A 23,277-nucleotide genomic window follows, 5' to 3' on the forward strand; every position below is an offset into this window, starting at 1 on the left:
CACGGTGGGTCATACATTCTCCAAGCTTTATGCCACAGCCTTAGATCAATGGCTTTCTGAGCAGCTAGAGAGTTGTCATCTCAGGACTAGAGGACAAGCAAGTTTCCACTTCAACTTGCAGACTATTGATCACATCTTCACTCTGTGAGCCATTATTGAGGAGGATCGTCATCACTCTTCAAAGGTTTATAGTTGTTTTGTATACTTTTGGAAAGTGTTTGACACAGTCTTGAGGGATGCATTATTCTAGGGGCTATGTGAGCTTGGCATATTTGGGACCCTACTGGTAGCCATCATGCAACTATATGAGTCAGTTTTGGGATGCCTTAGAATGGCACATGGTCTTCTTGATTTCATCTGGAGTACCATTGCTGTAAAACAGGGCTGCATCCCCTCACTGACCCTCTTTGGGACCTATATTGATGACCTAGAGTCCTTCCTTCATGAGCTGTGATGGCTGTCTTCTACATCAGGTGTTGAACTCCCAACTCCTATTAACGCCTGAGGGATTATAGAGACAGATCAACACACTGGCTAGTTTTTGTGAGATTTGAGAATTGACATTCAACCTGAATAAAACCAAGATTTTGATTTTCCATGCATCAAAACACAGATTTACATTTCTGCTATTGTGGGACAGAGATTTAGATCACCTCAACTTACACTTACTTGTGAGTACAGTTCACAGGGCCACATTTTGGTTTGCAGCAGGCTGTCCAGCCTTGTCTTAGTAAAGGGTATGGATCCCTAGCCCTTATCGAAAGACAGTGCTTACAGGGGCAAGCTCAGGACATGTCAACCAAACTCTATCTCATGGAGGCAATTATTAGACTCTATCTTATGGAGGCAATAGAATGTTAGAATCATTGTCTGTGAGCTTCATGGTCAAAATCATGCAAGCTTTATATTTACATTGTGAGGTGTGCTCTTGGTTTTTTGATTAGTCTCTTTATTGTGATATTTGTGTGTTGCGTTTTATGTATATAAACACTCAGAACTTTTAGGATTCTTTTCTTGGATAGCTAATTGGAAAGTTGAGCTCATGTTTTCTGTAAGTGGAATTATTATTTGATGAAATTAGAGCTTAACTGTTAATGTTGTACCTATTTTCGGCACTCCATCAACTAGAAGTAAAAGAGGATAAGATCATCTCAGGCTGGCATGGAAGGTTTTTTATTAGAACTTAAGATCATTCATTTTATTGCACCAAGAGGTGCCCTACAGCCCAGTGTGGGCTAGATGTTGTCATGTTAGTGTTAGATAATGTTATTAAAAAATAATTAAAAAACTACTTACATTAAAAACTAAAAAAATACAAGTTGGCTTTAGAGTAAATTTAGATTTATGTTTTTGAGTTAGAACTAGAATTAGAAAAGCTTGTTAATTATACTACGTTACAAAAATAATAGCAACAACAACAAAGGTTTACTTTTGATTGTGAGTTGGTCGTGGAAATAAAAAAAGAATGTCTGTTCAATTAGTTTGTAATAAGAAAAGTAGTGAAGACTTATTTATGCTTACGAGTTATGAAATTAGAAAAATGATTATTTTTTAATTAGTTAAAAATTATTGTTTTTTAATTAGTTTACAATGAACAAAAAAGATTGGACTCTATCCATAGTTGATCACACCGATAGTGGCAAGGTGCTCTATAGCTCAGTGTGGGGGAGATATTGTCAGTTAATCTTGTATGACAACAAAGAGATAAATAGACAAAAAATAAATAACTACATATGTACATTTGCATGATAACAAACAAATAATAACTACATATGTACATGACAACATAAAAAAAAATAAACCAGCATGGATCCATCTTAAACCCAGATCTATCAAGCAATAACTATATATGTACATGACAACATCAAAAAAAATAGACCAGCATGGATCCATCTTAAACCCAGATCTATCAAGCACTGAGAGGAATCAAATTTCTGAAGATGTATTTTTTTATCATTTATATGAAGGAATTAATACATGACATGGAGTTGAATGATTAAAGAATCTACACCTTAAGATATTTGATCCTTCTCGGAGCATGATAGATCCGTGTTTAAGATGGATCTATGTTGGTTACTTTTCTTCTGTTAAACAAATCACATACATATCATATTTATTTTTATAATCTGTGGTCTGTTCCTCTCTTTAAAGTTAAGGCATAGGCATCATCATTGGAAATGTTTAAAGTAGTGAAACTTTTATATTTTCTTCCTTAAAGTAACTAAAACAGATACAAAATCAGAATAAGGGACCTGGTCTAGCAGTTTGGTATTCCTTAATCAGCAATCATCCTTTTACCAGCAATTGAATGTGTACCTCATCTCTCCATAATTGACAAAAAAAATCAGGGAACTGACTCATTATCAAATACATATTTACATCAGAGTTTCCAGAGAACAAACAATGTGGAAACTCTCAAACAGTGCCAAATGGCAAATACCAGCCAGGGAATCCCAAATCACAGATGTGCAATCTCCCAACAAAGCTGCCCTCCAACGCTGATGTCAATATCATTCTGTATATATAAGAATTATTTCTACAAAAAGTTCAAATGTCAATATCTTTCTGTATATATAAGAATTATTTCTACAAAAAGTTCAACGTAGAGGCTCTTTCCGCCTACTGTTGACATCCATTGTGTGTTCCTTAGATACAGCTGTGGTAATTGGTATGAGGGTTCAGAAGACAACAGTGAAAATCTATTGGATATCTGATGTGGCTTAGTGGGTTAGGTTACATGCAAGGTAGTTTGTTTTCTGGTTCCACAGTGGCATAAACTTTTTATTAGGAGTGGTTTAACTCACTCAAAATATCTTTGGAAAATTATAGGTATTATGATGAATTATAAGTTGAAAGGTTGATTAAGTGACATTAACGACCTTTATTTTTATGGATCTGGCTAGCAGAACTCCAATTCATGGCATTATAGGAATGGCATCATTGGCACTGGATACAGACCTCACAGAGGAGCAACGGGAACACCTTCTAACTGTATCACAGTCTGCAGATTGCCTCTTGCACATAGTAAATGCCATTCTTGATTTAGCCAAGATAGAAGCAGGCCGACTTGATCTTGAACACGTTCCTTTCAAATTGTCAGATACCATTGGTTCAACAATGAAAATGCTTCAGGTTTCAATCTGCTTTGCCCAGATGCTTCGTCTTTTATCCTAATGCTTGTTCTTCGACTTTGAAAATTTGTTTTTTAGTTTGATGATTTGTCTGATATTTTAACCTTGTATTTATGTAATAATTCCTTTCATTACAGGTGCGTGCAAAGCAGAAGCAGTTGGATTTCTCATGGGTAGTTGCCTCGGATGTACCAGATGACCTCGTTGGTGATCCAGGCCGGCTCCAGCAATGCATTTTAAACTTGGGTATGAGTTTTATTGTTTACCTGTCACCAATTTCCCGAAAGGTTGACCATTACAATTCTATGGGAAGTAAGATTTAAGAATTGCTCATATGTCTTTCAGTTTATCCGAGTTCCTTTGGAAAGGCATAAGCTGACTGTTACGTAGAATAACAAGGATGCTATCCAAATTCCCTTGTCTTGACTTTAGTAGAAAACATCAAGTAGTCGAACCCAGTTCGTTAAATTATAATATTGATCCTTCATATTGTCTTGTTGAGTCTTAAAAGAGCATCCCAACTTTAGATTATTTTGGATGCTTGAGATCGTCTTGTTGAGTCTTAAAAGATCATCCTAACTTCAGATCATTTTGGATGCCAGACATTGTTATCCAAATACAACATATTCAAATTGGTTAAATTTTGAAATACAAAATTCAAAGTGACACTCTATTCTCGTGTTATATGTCATTATTTGTCCTAGATTTCTGATAACAGTGTTCTTTGTAGCACATGGCACATATAATAACAGTTGGAAAACTAATATTTTCTTTTTATCATTTGTAAAACTAATATTTGCATTCTTTAATTGAATGACTCTTGAACTTAACTGATTATTGCTTATCATATGGGTCACTTGTGGGAGGATGCCAATTTTGAGTTGTTTTTCGATGAAAGTCACCCGCAGTATACATTTATTTTGTATGGTTATTCTGACATATTCAAAATGATGTGGGTCTATTCTTCATTGTTTTTAGTGTTTGCATTAGTGAGCCATGAGAAGCATGAACCTTTAAGCATTGGATTTGCAAGGAATGGTGCTGTCTTAATTGTCAAAGGATCTGGGGCTTGTATGGGAACATTATTCCCTGACAAGAAGATCAAACCATTCCATATAGTTTTTCACATTTTATAAGAGATCCAAAAGCTGCTGGTGGCAACGTCAGAGCAGTCAGAACTGTGGGCAAAGTTACTAGAAGTGTGGGTGTGGGAGCAGATGCGGGTGTAGTAACTTTTTGAAAATTTAGGATTTGAGGATTTACTAAATTAGGTGTTTCAAAAAGCTTTAGAGATGGAGGAAATTTATAAACCGGATCCTAAAGGGATCCCAAAAGAGCTGGGACTGCTATGAGTGATGCAGTTGTGGACTGGATCCAGCTGTGGGTCAGAACTGGATTTATAAGATAATTTTTTCATAAGCATGAAAAACTGTCAGGCATACCATATGCAGCAACCGGTATGTAAACACAGTATGCAGGCTCGTTAGCTATGTGGTAGATTCTTTGAGTAAGTATGAGTTCTTGACATTTGTTTCTGTTTCTATTCCAATCAGATCTCCCTGCGGATGACCTTATAATAGCTTGAAATATTCCGACTTGCTGTGATGCCTTAAGCAAACAGCTACATTGGCTTAGAGAATTCTCGTCCTTTACACAACTTTGGAGGCCAATTGCAATGACCAATGAATATCCAGAGGTTGCTGTCAGCAGTTTATTTCCGCTATTGACATCAACCTGTTCTGTTGTTGTATGATGTTTAGAATTTGTAATTAGGATATGACATATCAGAATTGGGGATATGGTGATCTTTTCTTATGAAATATTTTTTGGTGTTAGTACCTTAAGTATGTTAGTTTAACCTATTTGAAGATATGATTGTGTTTGTATGTCTCCTGGTTGTACTTTTATAGTTTAAGATCCAAAGACCATGTTGGAAGCCATAGACTGGAAACCTGAAGGCAAGCCTCAAAATTGTAAAGGATGAATGTTCCGAATCAATGAAAGTAAGATCACTGTAGGTAATGGGGTATTAATGTATAGCTGATTCTTAGACATTTTTACGAATAAACTGTTGCATGTGTGTTTTTGGCATTTGCTTGCTCATAGGTCAATGCAGTGCAAATTAAAATCTGGCTGATTGCTATTTCTGAAGGCCTAGATTCCTGACTTTTGTCCAGAAAAGGCTCTTTATCATATAGGGACATTTGCATACAAATACAACATGGGTGGCATAAGGAACACCTTAGCACTATAGGTGCATTGCTGCAAAATATTGCACCTAGGTGCAAAGCCTTCACCAAGCAAGGAAGGTATGCAACAAACCAGGGATGCCACACTGTCACCTCAGCAACAGCCCCTGTTTTGTTTTAGTGGTGCCTACCAGCCACCACAAGGGAGGCTTCCCGGTAGAACTTAGGGATCAAATAACCGTAAAAAAGCTAAAGCTAAGTTCCCACCAAGGATCCTACAAACCAGCCCACCAAGTCCTATGCTTATAAAGGCTAGGGTAAGGTGGAGATTGAGTTCTTCATGTTCTCATAGGTTCATAGGATTTATGGGTCAATCCTAAGGCTATCCAAAGCAAGGGAGTCTAAAATAGAGTCCGGGAACACACCCAAAGCTCACAAGACACTTGGCTGCTATTAACTAGGTCAAAATCTACAGTTTTGGTCAGCAAACAAGAATTAATTATAGCAGCATATCTAACCATTCAAAATGCATGAATAGTACATGTAATGAAAGGTTATAAAAATTAGCTACTTAGGAAGCTAAATTCAGCAACTTTCCATGGTTCAATTAGCCAATGAATGCATTTTAAAAAATGATGTTGGCCCTAATAAATTGCAGAAAATTGTATTAAAAACAATTAATATGCTTCTCCGATGCATGTTAAAATGATTCTATACCATAGAACATTCATCAAAGAGCATTATTAAACCAATAGAACACGTTTTAGGTGAAAATTATCCCCAATACGAAGGCAGTATAAGTTACCTAACACGTCCCTAGCCCCTTTGTGTCACATATTCATCGTGTCGGACATGGCACAAGCATGACATGTGTCTGACACGAGTATTCAAATGCTGGTAAGTGGATTTGACATCCATATTTTTTTATTTATTTTTGCTGCAGAAATTTGTTTTTCTTAGAGTATTTTGTTTGCTTTTCATATCATAGCAATCATGGCTCAATCAAGGGCAGTTGGAAAAGGACAAAGGAAGGGGAGGAATGCCCCCATTGATAATGTCCCTGCTTTTTCAATTTCATCAAGGGCTGCAAGTGTTCCATTTTTTGGAAGTGGGGCTGCAACAACAACTTCAAATTTTGAACAACACATTATTTTGGCACGATAGTAGGCTCAAGCACTGTAGTTATGGTTTTAATTTCTTGTGTGTTTGTCAATTTATCTTCATTGATGTAGTACTCGTTGTCTATATGATTGAATTTGTATCATCATCATGTAGATGTGTAGTTGTATATATGAATCGTGCCCTTTGTGTCTTGTGCGTTGTGACTTAGAAGGCAATTAAATAGAAAAAAAGAAATCGAACTTGGGTTTTGTTAAGATTAACCATAAAACTAAAACCTATCCACTAGATGAAGGAAGACTAGTGCCTTCTCCACATAGGCAATGGAGTCTAGGATACAGACCAAACCTAGGGAAATCTAAACGGGGAAAACCTAATTCCAACATACTAGGGCAAATTAACCTACTTGTCATAGAGTTTAAATTAGGGTTCTCAATTCTCTAGAAATTCAAGGGAGAAGAATTAACCTACTCCTCAAATCTTTAGAAATTGAGGGAAAATTCAGTAGGGTACATGAACACGAATGTCAAATTAATGTAGTTAACAAGAATAACAACAATTCCCATGAGGCAGCCAAGTGCTGCGCAGAGCACCAGAGGGGCCAGTGTAGCTGACGCAGAGGCTCTCAGAGCTGACGCAGGGCCTCTTGGGGCTGACGGAGGCCAAGAAAGGATGATGCAGGGCCAGCGTGAGACAGAGAGGGGATGACACAATCCAGATTGGGCAGGCGCTGGGGTTGCAGGAGCAGTTTTGTGCTGAGGAGCTGTCGGAAGGATTTTCCGGGGTTTCAACCAGGATATTTCTCTCAAACTGTGAGGTATAGCTGCTAAGGAAATTCTCTGTTGGGTAGGTCAGTTACGGCACCCAGATTGTACTATGATATTGCTTAATAAGAAAACCCTCAGATAGCTGCATTGGTTTTCTCGCATTGGGTTTTTCCGGGGACATTGGTCCAAAAATAATGGTGTCATGTGGTGTGTTTGTTATAGTTTCTTTTAGTTGCTGATTTGTAATATGTTGAGCATGCACTGGTGTTTATTTTCAGTATTTAATTTGTAAATAACTTGTTAAAGAAAAAATAATAAGTAGGTAGGAATAAATCAGAAAAAGTGCATAAAGGGTTTCTAAACTAAGTAAACTTAGAAACTTCAACAAATGGTCCTCTTTTAAGTTTTCCTTCGACACATCCCGGATATACACTTTCATGCTTTACTTTGAACTCGGGCATACCTGTCATCATCTGTCTCTGAGAGAGGAATCTAATAAAAATATCAGCTATCATAAATAAGATGACCCATGTGGAGTTTGGCCCTAGTTGCCAATTTTAACACTTGGCCTATTTTTACCACCCCTTATGTGTGCTTTTTTCTTCAATAACATTCCTTTTATTTTCATGCATAACTTGGGTTACAAGCTTCAATAGATGCATCGATCACCCCCTCAGGATGTAGCATTTCATTGCTCATCAGGGTTGGGACATTCAAATTTTCCTTTTATTTAGATAGATCATGATATGCTAGGAATTGGGTGAGGGCTAATGAGGGGGGTGGAGCTCAGGTTAGGCTTTTCTCCACACACTTTCATATTGTCGCAACCATCATTTTCTTTTAACATTTTTCTTTTGGTATGGTTACATATGCTTTAACTTTCTTTCAACTACATCAACCTCATAGGGCCAAGTTTCCAGGCCCTTAATCAAAGACATGGCACAAAAGGGAAATCGAGGAATATTAGTAAGCAATCAAGCTGAAGAGGGGAGATGGGATAGGGGAAAGGGCGAAAAATGGTAATAATGGATTATCATGAACACATAACATCAATCAAGGATCCCTGTTCGTGCCCCTCCTAGACTATGGAAAGAAAGTCCTCAAGGAGGGTTACAGTGGACTAGGGGCATGAAATAACCACCAAGTTGAACGAGGAGAACAAGGGCACAATCAAAAGTGGTCAATCATCCAATTAGAATTGTCATCCACACTAGAATGCCTCAAACCATTAAATGAAAGCACTTAATCCAAAAAGGGTTAACATACCTCATATTTGAAGACTGACTTTCGTTGCGTGAAGTGGCTAGGTGAAAGAAATCACTGATCAAAGAGTGGTTGAGAGGAAATTGGGAGTGGCTAGCTTTGGATCAAAGTGGGGCTACTAGCTGGTAAGTTGGATCAAATGCGGGGAAAATTTTTCCCTGGGGGTTACCCACAGGCTAGTGTGTGGCAAGGTGCAAATTTCTTTGTCCTTGACAAGATAAGAGAATATTGTTTCTTACAACAAATTTGCTAAAGCCCAACTTTATTGGCAATGTATGTCTCTTCATCAATCTCGGATGTTAAATGAGCTTCAGTGAGGTGTATCAAACTGCTCCCTAGGATCATTGTTTTAAAAACCAGTTCAAGTTAATTTGGACTATGTCAACTCAACTAAGTTGATGAAATAGTCTATTGACTTAGCCATAGATCAATTCATAGGGCCTCTTTGGCTAAAACAATGAAGAAACCTGGGAATGCACCTCAATATCTTGTGCGGTTACGTCCGGGTGTTGAAAAACTCATAGATCCCTGATGCTGAGCCACTATTGGTATAGTTCCCAATCCCAACCATGGTGCACGAAAGAGAAGCTTGGCAGGACAAAATCGGTGGTTAGGCAGACGCCCCATTGTTCGGGGTGTTGCTATGAATCCAGTGGATCATCCCCATGGAGGAGGTGAAGGACGCGCGAAAGGAGGTAGACCTTCGGTGTTCCTTGGGGAAAGCCCACCAAAACTGGATTTCGAACAGTAGTGGGGAGACGCAAAAATCAGTTTGCGGCACGATGATCTATATGGAAGGGCAGTTTCGTCGATGCTTTCTCGTCGAAAATGAGGAGCAAGAGGGAGAATATTTCTAGCAGGAAAATTCGGTCACGTAGATCCCCCATTTTGTCAGAATCTGTTGATTGCTTTGTATAAATTTATAACAGAAAAACTCCTGCTCGTTGCACGATAACTGAAGGAAAGGTTGGGCGTAAATCTGGAGAGTTTGCCTTTTCACGGAAACGAAAACCTCCGAGAACCTATATCGCGCTGGGGAGAAAGGGGAAAAGGTAAAATACGACACGAGAAGTCAATCCGATTTCAGTCATAGTGAATTTGAATTGTAGTTCAGATCCAAGTTAGTTTAGTGAGGGCGACCGCGAAAGTCACAGAGTGAATTGCCCTTTCATATGGATAGATAGGGGGACGTTGCAGATGCGGCAGGATGGGCACGACTTACTCCCTTGCCAGAAGACCCGATGGAAGTACTTACCTGAGCTCTAAGGGATGACTCATATTTCTTCCCCTCAAAGTGCGAGATAGGGTTACCCTTCCTTATCTAGTGATCCTGGTGGCTCTAGACACAAGCAGAAGTCCAAGAGGACCCAAAAAGGGTAAAAATCAAAGTGATCAGAATGTTGTCAAACCAGCGCCAGAGCATAGATCTCGTCGTCTTGATCGCAACGGTGCAAACGGTTTGTCAAACCGAGCTCGTATGCGAAAGTTAGAGCCAGTCAAATTTCAGGGTTGACCGAGTGACTTGGCGGGCTTAAGGAAGGCACAATTTCACATAAATCCGACCACTGGATTCCGGCCAACTTCCGGGCGAAATTGTGGCCTCATTAAAACGTCTCCTACAGTCAAATTTTGGATATTTAAAAAAAATGACTATTATTTATAAAAAAACAAAAATAAATGTTAAAAAAGGTGGCGGGCCATGACCCTCGCCAACTCCATCAGACCACCACATATATATATATATATATATATATATATATATGTATGTATGACATTATAATAGTGGAGCTGGCGGGGATTGAACCCACCCGACCCACGTGGGCCGGCCCCCACCGGGTGGCCCCATGTGGCATACGCCAACCAAACAACAAAACCATAACAGTTACATTAAATCAATGCAAACAACCGCATGCCAACCATTTAATAATTAACGACAAAAGTTCGTTGAACCGACGGAGCGAGGTTTCGACCATGATACCTCTGCCCGCCTAATTTAGCATGCTGCCAACTGCGCAAGTGGCCAAACCTTGACAATTTCGCCAACATGTTTATATATAAACCCTTTAATTCATTTGCACGGGGGTAGTGTAGAACACACGGAATAGGACGGAACGAAACAGAGGCTAAACGGAATGGTGGAACCGCGAGCCAGGCCAGAGACGGAACCATGACGCAGTTCCAGGAGGCAAAATGATGGCACGCTTTTCGAGACAAAATTTTGCAGAGAATCTTAAGATGCCAAAAAGATTCCTTGGGAGGTAAAAATTCATTTTATCAGAATGTAACCAAGTTTACAGTCAATTTTCTCAGATTTTTGCAGGGAACGCTATGGCGAGGTCGGGTTCGACTTTTGAGTAGCAGATTTACAGAGTTCTAGTGGAGGAGAATCTTCGAGAACCTTGAGAGAATCTTCCAGATTCCTTGGACGCTGAAATTCGCCAAAGTCAGAATGCAACCAACTTCATACTCATTCTTCTCAGAATTTCGCAAGGAACTTGATGGCGCAGACATAATTTTGATCTGAGCAGCATATCTTTAGATGACCCGGAGGAGGGAATCTTTGAGGAATCTAGGGGGAATCTAAAAGATTCCTATAGCCACAGATTTTCACTTTGTCAGAATTCAGAAATTTAATAGTCGATTTTACACCATTCGATGCCACAAATATGATGGTGCAATCAGATTTTTCATTTGATGATTCCATTTTTCGACCACTTTTCAAAGTGGAGTGCAGGTGTCAACATTCAATGTGCGAGCAGTGATTTCCATGAAATTTGACGCCACGAGATTGATGGTGCAACCAAATCTAGCAGTTTATCATCCTCTTCTTCGAATTACTCCTTGATGTGAGGTATATGTAGTGTGATCATGTATTTCTTTATCTCTTTGCTTGAAATGCATTGTGCTGTATAGATCCCTATTTGATGTTTGATGTGGGATCTTGTTTTGTTCTTGATGTGAGATGTACGTATTGTCATGTTTTGATTGAGATCCCTTTGTCGTCATGTTGACGGGATACTCATGTTGTCGCCATGTATGCTTGAATTGAGATCCCTTTAATGGCATGTTGGCGGGATGCTCATTATCAACATACATGAAATTTATGTCATGCTGATAGGAGTCCTTTTTTGAATGAGAGTTCATGCAGCGGAACATCTCTTGGAGCCACTCCTATGTGAGGGCATATTCCTTGTATGATAGAGAAAACACATGCATGTACATCATCACTTTTTTCAGCACTTAATGCAGCAGCCTACACCATCTTGACTATGGGGCCCGGAGACGTAGTCCCTCCTGGACGAACTCCGTTATCAACGTCTCTTGTTTTATGTTGTTGATTCTTGTCATGTTCCTTCTTCTTTACAACATGCATATATGTTCCTTTATGCTATTTTAAATGCAATTCTAATCACATCACGAAAGCAAAAGATCTTGGTTAAATATGGGAGTTGAGTCAACTCGGATCAAGTTTGGTATCAGAGCGGTCTTTGCATGGATGTGAATTGCAAGCGTGAACAATGGAACGTGCAACGATGGAGGATGACAAAGTGATGTACGAGACCATGCTCATAATTTCCCAAAAGGTGGAAATAATGTATGGAGCTTTACAAAAAGAGCCAGAGGAAAAGGAGCGATTGCAGCTTCAATTGCGAGCCACGAAAGAGGCCCTGGAAGAACTGAAGCACAACAACTGGAATCTTCAAGCACAGAACGCTGAATTGAAGATGCTTCTACATGAAGAGAAAGTGGAGAAACAAAGTTTGCTACAACAACTGCAAGCTAAGGACGAGGCCTTGGAAAAGCTGCAGCGTGACCCATGTGAGGTAAAAAGTAATTCTTCGTCTTCATGTATGTTTCTGATGATGATTTTGTTGTTTTTGAAAATCATACCAAAGGAATTGGCTCCAAATTATTGAAGAAAATGGGGTGTGAAGGAAAAGGCTTGGGCATTAATGACCAAGTCATTGTCAACCCCATCAAAGTAGAGGAATTACCCTGTTAGGCAGGACATGGGTATGTTGGAAACGAAGTTGGGAAATGCGCCAAGACAACTAGCGAACCACCAACAACAGATGATGAGAAGCCCTCATCAATTCTTTCCAATTCGACAGGGAAGGTAAAAGATGATGATTTCCCTTTAGTTTCATCTTCACATAGTATGATTTCTGTTGGAAATGTGGAGATATCAATTACAGGGACAAACATGAGGTTCCTTACCAGGATGAGGTACAAGGAGGAAAAAGAACGTGGTAACGCAGGGATAACTCATCCATTGGAGGTTGTGTAGAGACCTTGATTTGTAGGTTTGCGATACACCAAAGGAGAATGCTCGAAGGTGTCAGATGGTTCCAAGACATTGTCGAAATCATTGAGGAAAGAGAATGATGGGAACATATCACCATCATCCCTTGGCAGTGTCCATTGCAGGGAAAGAGCTGAGGAAAGCTCTCATCTCCATAATGACACCAGAGATAGCAAGGAAAGGTATAACCAGTCTCGATATTCGAATGTTCTTTTTAATTACAATCATGTTGTTAATGATGGACATAAATAAAGGCATCGAAAAACATGTACTTTTTGTGGATTACATAACCATACATTTGTTGAGTGCTAGAAAAGAATAGCAACACACAAAAGGAGGAGGCGTGAAAGACCCTCTCAACAACAGGTAAAGAAACATGTTAAGCAATTTGGAGGAAGAAGACCTACTGCAGTCATTGCAACAGAAGTGGCCATCAAAGAGCCACGTGTTGGAGGCTCCATCCAGAGCAACGCCTTAAAGACAAAGCGTCGGTGCATGAACCAGATGAAACGGTTGTTCAACCAGCGAATGCGCCACAAGAAGGCGACCCATTCACCTTGATAAGTGAAAAATGGTTTCTATATATGTTAGCTTGTCATGGTTGTGTTTTTGTAAATCATTTGTTGCATTTTAAAATGTAAAAGTGATGATGTGTTTTCATCACTTGTTAACCAACAGTGATGTCTGGTCTTATTTTGTGTTGCATTTTAAACTGTGAAAGTGATGTTGTGTTTCCATCACTTGTTAGAGCAACAATAGTGTTTGGCCTTATTTTGTAAATCATGTGTTGCAGTGATGATGTGTTTCCCATCACTTGTTGAAGCAACAATGATATTTTGGCCTTGTTGTCATAGCCGGGGTATTGTTTCCATTTTCATGTAAACTTGACCACCGAGTATGTGTTACAAACTTGTGGCAAGTATGGGATGCTTGGGTCATTAGTTGGTCATGTAAGTCAAGCATGTAATTTGCAAAACAATGTACTACAGGTTTGCAGAGGTTGTAGGTGTCGGCTCATCGCTTATGGCTCCGAAGGACAAAGGTGAAGGAGAAGGAAGGGTGACATATCAGATACTTGTAAGTGTAGACAAGGTACAAAGAAGTGGCAGATTATTTTCATGCTTTTGGAGGAACAAAAGCTCCTTAGTGGGGAGGATTGATCTAGGTGGCTCCAGACACAGGGATAATTCCAAGAGGACCCAGAAAGGGTAAAAATCAAAGTGATCAGAATGCTATCGAACCAGGACCAGAGAATAGATCTCATCGTCTTGATCGCAACGATGTGAATGGTTTGTCAAACCTAGCTCGTATGCAAAAGTTAGAGGCAGTCAAAGTTCAGGGTTGATCGGGTGACTTGGCAGGCTTAAGGAAGGCACAATTTTGCATAAATCCGACCACTGGATTCCAGCCAACTTCTGGGCGAAATTGTGGCCTCATTAAAATGTCTCCTACGGTCAAGTTTTGGATATTTAAAAAAGATGACTATTATTTAAAATAAAAAAAATAAATGTTAAAAAAGGTGGCGGGCCATGACTCTCGCCACCTCTATTGGACCACCATATATATATATATATGACATTATAATAGTGGAGCTGGCGGGAATTGAACCCGCCCGGCCCACGTGGGCCGGACCCATCGGGCGACCCCCTGTGGCATATGCCAACCAAACAACAAAACCATAACGGTTACATTAAATCAATGCAAACAATCGCATGCCAACCATTTAATAATTAACGACAAAAGTTCGTTGAACTGGCGGAGCGGGGTTTCGATCATGAGATCTCCGCCCGCCCAATTTAGCACGCTGCCAACTGCCTAAGTGGCCAAACCTTGACAATTCCGCCAATGCGTTTATATATAAACCCTTTAATTCATTTGCACAGGGGTAGTGTAGAACACACAGAACGGGACGGAACAGAACGGAGGCCGAACGAAATGGTGGAACCACGAGCTAGGCCAGAGACGGAACCATGACGCAGTTCCAGGAGGAAAATGATGGCATGCTTTCCGAGATAGAATTTTGCAGAGAATCTTAAGATGCCAAAAAGATTCCTTGGGAGGTAAAAATTCATTTTATCAGAATGTAACCAAGTTTACAATCAATTTTCTCAGATTTTTGCAGGGAACGCTATGGCAAGGTCGGATTCGCGTTTTGAGCAAAAGATTTGCAGATTCCCAATGGAGGAGAATCTTTGAGAACCTTGAGGGAATCTTCCAGATTCTTTGGAGGTTGAAATTCACCAGAGTCAGAATGCAGCCAACTTCATACTCATTCTTCTCAGAATTTCGCAAGGAACTTGATGGCACAGATAGAATTTTGATTTGAGCAGCAGATCTTCAGATGACCCAGAGGAGGGAATCTTTGAGGAATCTAGGGGGAATCTAAAAGATTCCTATAGCCCCAGATTTTCACTTTGTCATAATTCAGAAATTTGACAGTCGATTTTACACTATTCGATGCCACGAATCTGATGGTGCAATCAGATTTTCCATTTGATCATTCCATTTTTCAAAGTGGAGTGCAGGTGTCAGCGTTCAATGTGCGAGCAGTGATTTCCATGAGATTCGATGCCACGAGATTGATGGTGCAGCCAGATCCAGCAGTTTATCATCCTCTTCTTCAGATAACTCCTTGATGTGAGGTATATGCAGTGTGATCATGTACTTATTTATCTCTTTGCTTGAGATGCATTGTGCTGTATAGATCCCTGTTTGATGTTTGATGTGGGATCTTGTTTTGTTCTTGATGTGAGATGTACTTATTGTCATGTTTTGATTGAGATCCCTTTGTCAGCGTGTTGACGGGACACTCATGTTGTCGCCATGTATGTTTGAATTGAGATCCCTTTGATGCCATGTTGGCGGGATGCTCATTATTAACATACATGAAATTATGTCATGCTGATAGGAGTCCTTTTTTGAATGAGAGTTCCTGTAGCGGAACATCTCTTAGAGCCACTCCTGTGTGAGGGCATATTCCTTGTATGATAGAGAAAACACATGCATGTACATCATCACTCTTTCCAGCACTTAATGCAGCGACCTACACCATCTTGACACCGGGGCCATGAGACGTAGTCCCTCTTGGACGAACTCCGTTTTATGTTGCTGATTCTTGTCATGTTCCTTCTTCTTTACAACATGCATATATGTCCCTTTATGCTCTTTTAAATGCAATTCTAATCACATCATGAAAGCAAAATATCTTGGTTAAATCTGGGAGTTGTGTCAACTCGGATCATCTAGCTCAAATAAGGTACTAGTAAACCCTTCTAATTTGAAACGGGGTTGGGATAGCCTTTCATTTCTTTTTGGTCCATTCATTTGGGTGGGGGACCAGAGCATGTCGCGAAAGGAGCACACTGGGCATGCTTCGACCGTGTCTCCGGGGCACAGTTGAATGTAGATATCATGAACGTGAGGGGTGCGCTTGGCTCCGGGGGGAAGGCAACAATTCCCCTGTACGTACATGCACTGATCGCTAGCGCTTGTACCCTTCCGGACAGGGGGCTTGCCGTCGGCAGCTCCGCTAAGGTTATCCCGATCCGGGCTAAGCACTTCCTTCGAACGAAGATAGGAGTCTTTCATTCAACCATTAAAATGACGCCCCCTTCCCCTTCGCTCTATGAAAAGGAAAGGGCCCTTAATAATCAATAATAAACCCTGATCTAGGACTAGGCACTTTGAGGTGAAACCTATCGGTTATACCTTACCACCTATAGTCGAGGGGTATAACCTTGCGGATCGGTTTATCCCATACCCTGTGTTATAAGTATGAAATTAAGAGAAGTTTGGGAATTGGATAACTTGAAGCGCATTGTGCTTCAACAAATGAGAGTTTCCGATGGAACTGGTGAACCACGCATTCTGAGGTTATATACGTGGGATAGAGGGCCAGTAGTACTTGCTGCCAGCGGCCTACACCATCTTGACACCGGGGCCATGATACGTAGTCCCTCTTGGACGAATTCCGTTATCAACTTCTTTTGTTTTATGTTGCTGATTCTTGTCATGTTCCTTCTTCTTTACAACATGCATATATGTCCCTTTATGCTCTTTTAAATGCAATTCTAATCACATCACGAAAGCAAAAGATCTTGGTTAAATCTGGGAGTTCAGTCAACTCGGATCATCTAGCTCAAGTAAGGTACTGGTAAACCCTTCTAATTTGAATCGGGGTTGGGATAACCTTTCATTTCTTTTTGGTCCATTCATTTGGGTGGGGGACCAGAGCATGTTGCGAAAGGAGCACACTGGGCGTGCTTTGACCTTGTCTCCAGGGCATAGTTGAATGTAGATATCATGAACGCGAGGGGTGCGCTTGGCTCCGGGGGGAAGGCAACAATTCCCCTGTACGTACATGCACTGATCGCTAGCGCATGTACCCTTCTGGACAGGGGGCCTGCCGTCGGCAGCTCCGCTAAGGTTATCCTGATCTGGGCTAAGCACTTCCTTCGAACGAAGATAGGAGTCTTTCATTTATCCGTCCAAATGACGCCCCCTCCCCCTTTCCTTTATGAAAAGGAAAGGGCCCTTAATAATCAATAATAAAACCTGATCTGGGACTAGGCACTTTGAGGTGAAACCTATCGGTTATACCTTACCACCTATAGTCGAGGGGTATAACCTTGCGGATCGGTTTATCCCATACCCTATGTTATAAGTTCGAAATTAAGAGAAGTTTGGGAATTGGATAACTTGAAGCGCATTGTGCTTCAACAAATGAGAGTTTTTGGTGGAACTGGTGAACCACGCATTCTGAGGTTATATGCATGGGATAGAGGGCCAGTAGTACCTGCTGCCGCTCAGGACCTCGGGGAAAGGCTATGCCGTGGAAGGGAAGGAGCCTAAATCGACCCACCACCCTTTATTATTCATTCAAGGTTCTCCCTTTCCTTTGCGTAAGGGAAGGGTTGCACACTCAATCAATCAAGCAAGCAGTACGAAGAGATTGATGATACTAGGCAGCTACCGCTTATTAGCCTACCTACCTACCTGATCAAGTCATCATTGAAAGGGAAAACCTCATGAAAGACGCCTAGTTGAAGCTGTCATTTACCCACCCCCCTTTCATTTATTTAAGGGCGGGCAGGATATCACCACTTCGAATTCTAAGATCGATATTGAATAGGCGACTGAACTGGAGACGCCAAGCAGCTTCATTATCCGACCCAACCCACCCTCTATGAATAGAGCCCCTGTCTTACGAATGAACGTGGATTTAGCGAATTAATGTGGGGGGGAGGTGGCGAGATATGGAAAATAATACCATCACTCCAACCTATTATGCAAAATGAGCAACACAAGCTTCCCACCCACCTTTCAATAAAAAGATCGTCTACTTTTCATTGGTTTTCAACAACTATCATCGGAAAAAACCAGGAGATAGTTCATCGGAGAGTTAAGTAGGGCCGTCTTCTCACCATCAAATTTTTGGGGTCCATAGAGAGTCGAGTGCTTTCAGAAATGAGTTATCTTGCCAACTATTATCTCCAGGTCGAGTAAACCCCCCCGATTTTGTCATTTGAGTCATCCTTAAAATTGACCCTCCTGGTGGTATATTTATCCTCAACAGGTTGAGTCTTCCATCATTCTCCCGGGCAACGACAAAAGAAGAATATTTGAGTACAGTAGGTGGCCCCCCTAAAATCCTAAAAGTTCATAAATAAAAAAGTGATTCTAATCCAATCAATTATTAGCTATCTCCTGTTGTGAGTGCATACTCTCTATGATGGTTTCATTATTCTACAAAAAACTTCATTTCTTTTATGCTTATCTAATAAATGGTGCCAATATCTTCCCCCCCAACTGTCGAATTGAAAGGGTATGGGAAGGAAGCAAGATAAAATAGAGGATTGTGCAAAGTGGGAAATTCCTAAGTGACTTATTGGGTGAGGGGGAACCTGGCCTATCAGTTCTCAATTCGACACCTTAATACTGGTAAATGAAAGAGTGAAAAGGAGACATGTTTTACTGGCCAATTTACCACTTAGAGTCCACCTTTGTCATGGGGGCCAGTTTGGTATGAAACGATGCTACTTGGCCGAGTCACCACAATGGGTTGTGCATAAAAGACTTGAAATGGAGGTCTAGGTATTGATCTAGTATATTTAACTTTATGGAACCCATGTATTAGTTTTAAATTCACAAGTGTATTGATTGGACAAAAATTAAACCAACAATATCTTGATGTGCGTTTTTAATTGAGACTTGGGATTTTAATTCATACTAATTCAAAATCACATATGTTGTTGTTGTTGATTTTTGTGTAGCATCGGGAGGTATTCCCGCATGCCAAGAGGCCTCCTAAGTCGATCTAGAAAAAATATGGAAATTAAAATAAAATAAATTCTATTTTTTGGGTTTCATGTAGGCTCAAAAGGGACAAGTTGGCTCCACCATTAAAGGGTGTGTTCCTTGGGGTAAGTGCACCCATTCGACTTGTATATATTATTATATACACATGATGTGACACTTCATTTGTCTCACTCACTCATCATCTCTCCTATATAGAAGTCACTTGTGGGAGCATAAAAGGCTAAAGTTTGGACATGGTTTTTGGCACAAATTTCTAGATATGCTGTTGTAAGGCTTCCTGAAGAAGAATTTCTCCTCGAAGAAAAGTTATTGGGTTTTCTCCCAAGTTTGGGTTTCCCTGGGAAAAAATAGTTCTCTCTATTGTGCATGGTTGTCTCTTTATGATCTTATTTGCTTCTATTGTTTTCGCTGCATTGCTATTGAAATTTTTAGTGTATAATTGCTTAATGATATATGTGGCACAAGATAAATTAATTGAAGATCAGTTGAAGTAATTATCATATCAGAAAATTGGTTTCTATTGTGTTTATTGTAGAAAAATCAACATTGTATTAGTGTGAGGTCTTAAGAGTGAGCCATAGACCTAGAAGAAGCTGTAGAAGCCAATTTTGGAAACTTATTTGTCTGAGGAGAAGGTCGAGTAGCCATCCAGGAAAGGCCGAGTTGTGTTTGTGCTGGATGGAAGAGGAGAAGGCTGGTTAAAGGCCTTAGGGCTTGCTTGGGCAACCAGAGTGAGTGTTGAGTAGGACCGAAAGGCCTCAATAAAATCTTTTGAGGGCCGGCCTAAGTCCTAAAGAGCAGCTAGAGCCTACCCATGCTAAGTGAATTCTCGGGCCAACCCATATAGATTTTGATTTTATACACTTGTTTTGTGTACCTTTTCATCATATTTGTTTTTGAAGCTTCTTAAGAGTAGCAATGCTTAACTAGGTTCAAAAACCAACAACAAAGAAACAAATCTTAGAGCTCTCACACAGAATTAAGGTCAACACTTTTTGCATCATCAGATAGAGGCTAGAAGATGTATTTTAAGCTATTTTGTGTCTAACATGTCAATGGGAGCAACAGATCTTGTTCTTGGGTTAACATATGGAAGGAATGCCCTTTATCTTGAGGAGAGATTGACAGAGCAATCTGAACAACAAAGAAACAAAGGCAATTTTCCCTTAGGACGTAGAATACTTCCTGTAAGCTGTTAAGGAGAATTTCCAGCATTAGGTTGCACTCTTCTTATGACCTCTCATTCAACGGACTGGTTAGAAATTTGCGCCGCGTTCTATGCAATGCATTTGAACTAGTAAAAGAGGAGGTATTGAGTCAAAAATCAAGGTGCTTGGAAATAATTTTTTAGTATGAAAGGGGGCGAATTCTAGGCTCTCTAAAAGTACAAGCCAAAACATAGTCAAGCAGTTATCAAACAACCACTAGATTTACGAAGAACTCTTGGAATACGAAGACATCCATTGAGGATAGAAATATATAATATCTTGAAGTGTATAAAGAAAATGATATGGTGAGATTGTTACAAATGAGGGCCCTTTTATATACCTAGGCAGGTGCCCCTTCATGAATAGTCATGTCATGTTAGACATGCCTCTGGAGTGCTAATTATTAATTAATTAATTACTATTATGATCATTATTATTATTATTATTGATGTTATTTTATATATATTATATTCATAACATTGTCTTCCTCTTCAAAAAAGCTTTCTCCTCAAAGCTTATTGGTGATGAGGCATGTCATTTGTTTCCTTGTTTTGTAATCTATTCGCATCTTTCAGAATTCTTCGAGTTGTTATCTTCAATGATACAAGATGATAGGATCCTCTTTGTGATAAAGACAATTATCGAGATGAGAAGGGATCTAACCATCCTAAATCAATCTTTTGCGTAATTTTGGAATTACTTGATTGCTGAGATAAATTGTTATCATAAGATTGGATTGTGTTGACATCATTAGTCTTCGGAACATAAGTCTGTTGTTTCTGTTTTGAGTGATACAGATTTCCATACTGATTGATATGTTTGGTCTTGTGATTTGGATGTCGATAAGGAGTTCTTGTGATTGATTTTCCCTTATCATGCATGTGGCAATTTCTTGGTTTACTTCAAGTACTGATGTTGTTGAGTTGGTTATAGAATCTTCACTTGTATTTTTCATCGTTTGAATTGCAACACTTGAATATATTTTTACTTCAATTGATTTTTCATCTTATTCAGTTGTGATATTGACTGGATCGATATTTGTTTCTTTTTCTTCAACTTGGACTGTTATATCTAAAGACTTCGAGACTTCTTTCGTGATAAGTTTTATTTTGTTTTTCAATGTTTTCTTATCATCCTTAAGTTTCTTTATTCGAGTAAGCAAATTTTGGTTATGATTTTTTAAACTTGAAAGTTTTTTAGCTTATGATTCAACTTCATTTTCATGCTCAATCTTTTTGATTTTTAAATCTTTGATCTGTTCTAATAACTTTTGATTAAAGTTTTTTAAGCACAAATTTTCTTCTTCTTTCTTTGATAGATTTTCATTGAGTTTCTTGTTGGAACTTTCCTTTTCTTGTTCTAATTTGTGCTTTGTAGTTTTACACTTTCTGACTTGTGCAAGTAGTTTTTGACTATGATCCTTCAAATGAGAATTTTCTTTGTTTTTATTGGATATGACTTCTTCAAGCTCCTTCTGCTTCTTTGATATTGTTTCTTGATTCTCTTGAAGCATCAGTTTTGAAATATCCTTAAAGTCTTCTGATGAAAGCATTATCAATTCTGACTTCATTGTCATGTCCTGGAATGTGATCATCTTCTTCTTATAAGGAAACATCAATTTTTTTTTCTCTACATTTAACATGAATGTACACAATTCTTTATCCAAGGTAAACTGAGGATTATGTCAATCTCTTTGTTAAATATATTTACAACAATGAATTGAGATATGTTCTCATAATGATCAACTCTCACTTGTAAATCATTAATTTCATACTCTTTCTCGCCAAAAAATATTTTTTTTCGCCTATAGTTGGCTCCGGAATTAATAGTTGATCACCAGATTAATATTTATGTAATTTTTATCATCGCTTGTGCTAATAACGATATTAATCTTTTTCCTTTGGATACTCCCTTTTAATGCAAATAATTTGTGGTCTTTAATTGGAAGACTCTTATAGGAAAATCTTCCTTCTTTCATTTCTGAATTATAATCCATTCCCTTTTTTCTTCATAGATGGACTCCCTTATGTGTTTGTCGACAATTTTTTCGAATGATAATTTGATGTTAAGGATAAGTGGCTTTAGGCTTCAAAAGTACCCCCCCTTTTTGAGCTAACCCTTGGGGCTAATAACCTTATAATATAATCGTTAGAATATAAAATTGGATTCACCTTTTACAATAACCTTAATATTAAATTCCCCCTTAGTAAACTTTCTTTTGAATACTTTTTTTTTTCACCATCTATATATAAAACTAACACTCACATCCTCCACACTGAATAACACTCTTAAAATCTCAAAAAGTAATCATATATAATATTTATGCAACCCTCTTATGTATGGTTGTGTTGTTCAATATGCTTTCGTTTTCCTCACAATAATTATGGGGTTGATAGTATAATCTTTGACCAATGGTTTTGCGATTATCTTTTTTGTTTTGCAAATAGAAAATGTGGGCACAATCAAGTAGTAGCTACAAATGACAAGGATCACAATTGTAAAAGAAGGTACCATACAAAAATGTGTGGGTGGATGCTGATGTTATAGGTCAAAGTTGTGTAGAGTCGTGGTTTGTGCTTGTGGGTGTGATTGTTGTCACTGGGGCTGTGATAGTTTGCAACTGCTAGTCGAGATTGAACGCAGCGATGGCAGGTGGATGGGTGGGATCGAACACAACGACTAGTCGTTGGTAACGAGTGTGAAGGTGGTTGTGCGTGGACACATGGGCGACGGTCGAGAGGGCGACAAAGTTCGATGGTGGTCGCAGATTTGTCAATTGCAGGAACAACAAATGATAGGTATTTGGCTGCATGAGCTACCACAAATTTCTTTTCCTTCATTTTTTTAATTATATTCTTTATTTTGTTTTGGCTTTATATATATATTTACTATTTTTCTTTTTAAATTTGTTAGATATATTTAGTTTTCCTTATTAATGGCCAAGGGCCAATTTTTCTTTATTTTTAATGGCTAATGGCC

General features: G+C 39.2%; 1 protein-coding gene across 1 annotated transcript in view; it reads left to right on the plus strand.

Annotated features, from left to right (window-relative positions):
- LOC149187648 (histidine protein kinase NIK1-like) overlaps positions 1-23,277 on the plus strand; it is a 328,474-nt gene that overhangs the window by 99,897 nt on the left and 205,300 nt on the right. The window contains exons 4-5 of the mRNA XM_089411420.1: positions 2,907-3,132; positions 3,269-3,377. Coding sequence (XP_089267546.1) covers positions 2,907-3,132; positions 3,269-3,377 — 335 coding nt within the window. The remainder of the gene's footprint in view (positions 1-2,906; positions 3,133-3,268; positions 3,378-23,277) is intronic.

The sequence above is a fragment of the Pinus tabuliformis genome, chromosome 3_1, assembly GCF_031772625.1.
Source record: "Pinus tabuliformis cultivar Carrire ecotype Pingquan chromosome 3_1, CPIR1, whole genome shotgun sequence".
Classification (NCBI taxonomy): domain Eukaryota; kingdom Viridiplantae; phylum Streptophyta; class Pinopsida; order Pinales; family Pinaceae; genus Pinus; species Pinus tabuliformis.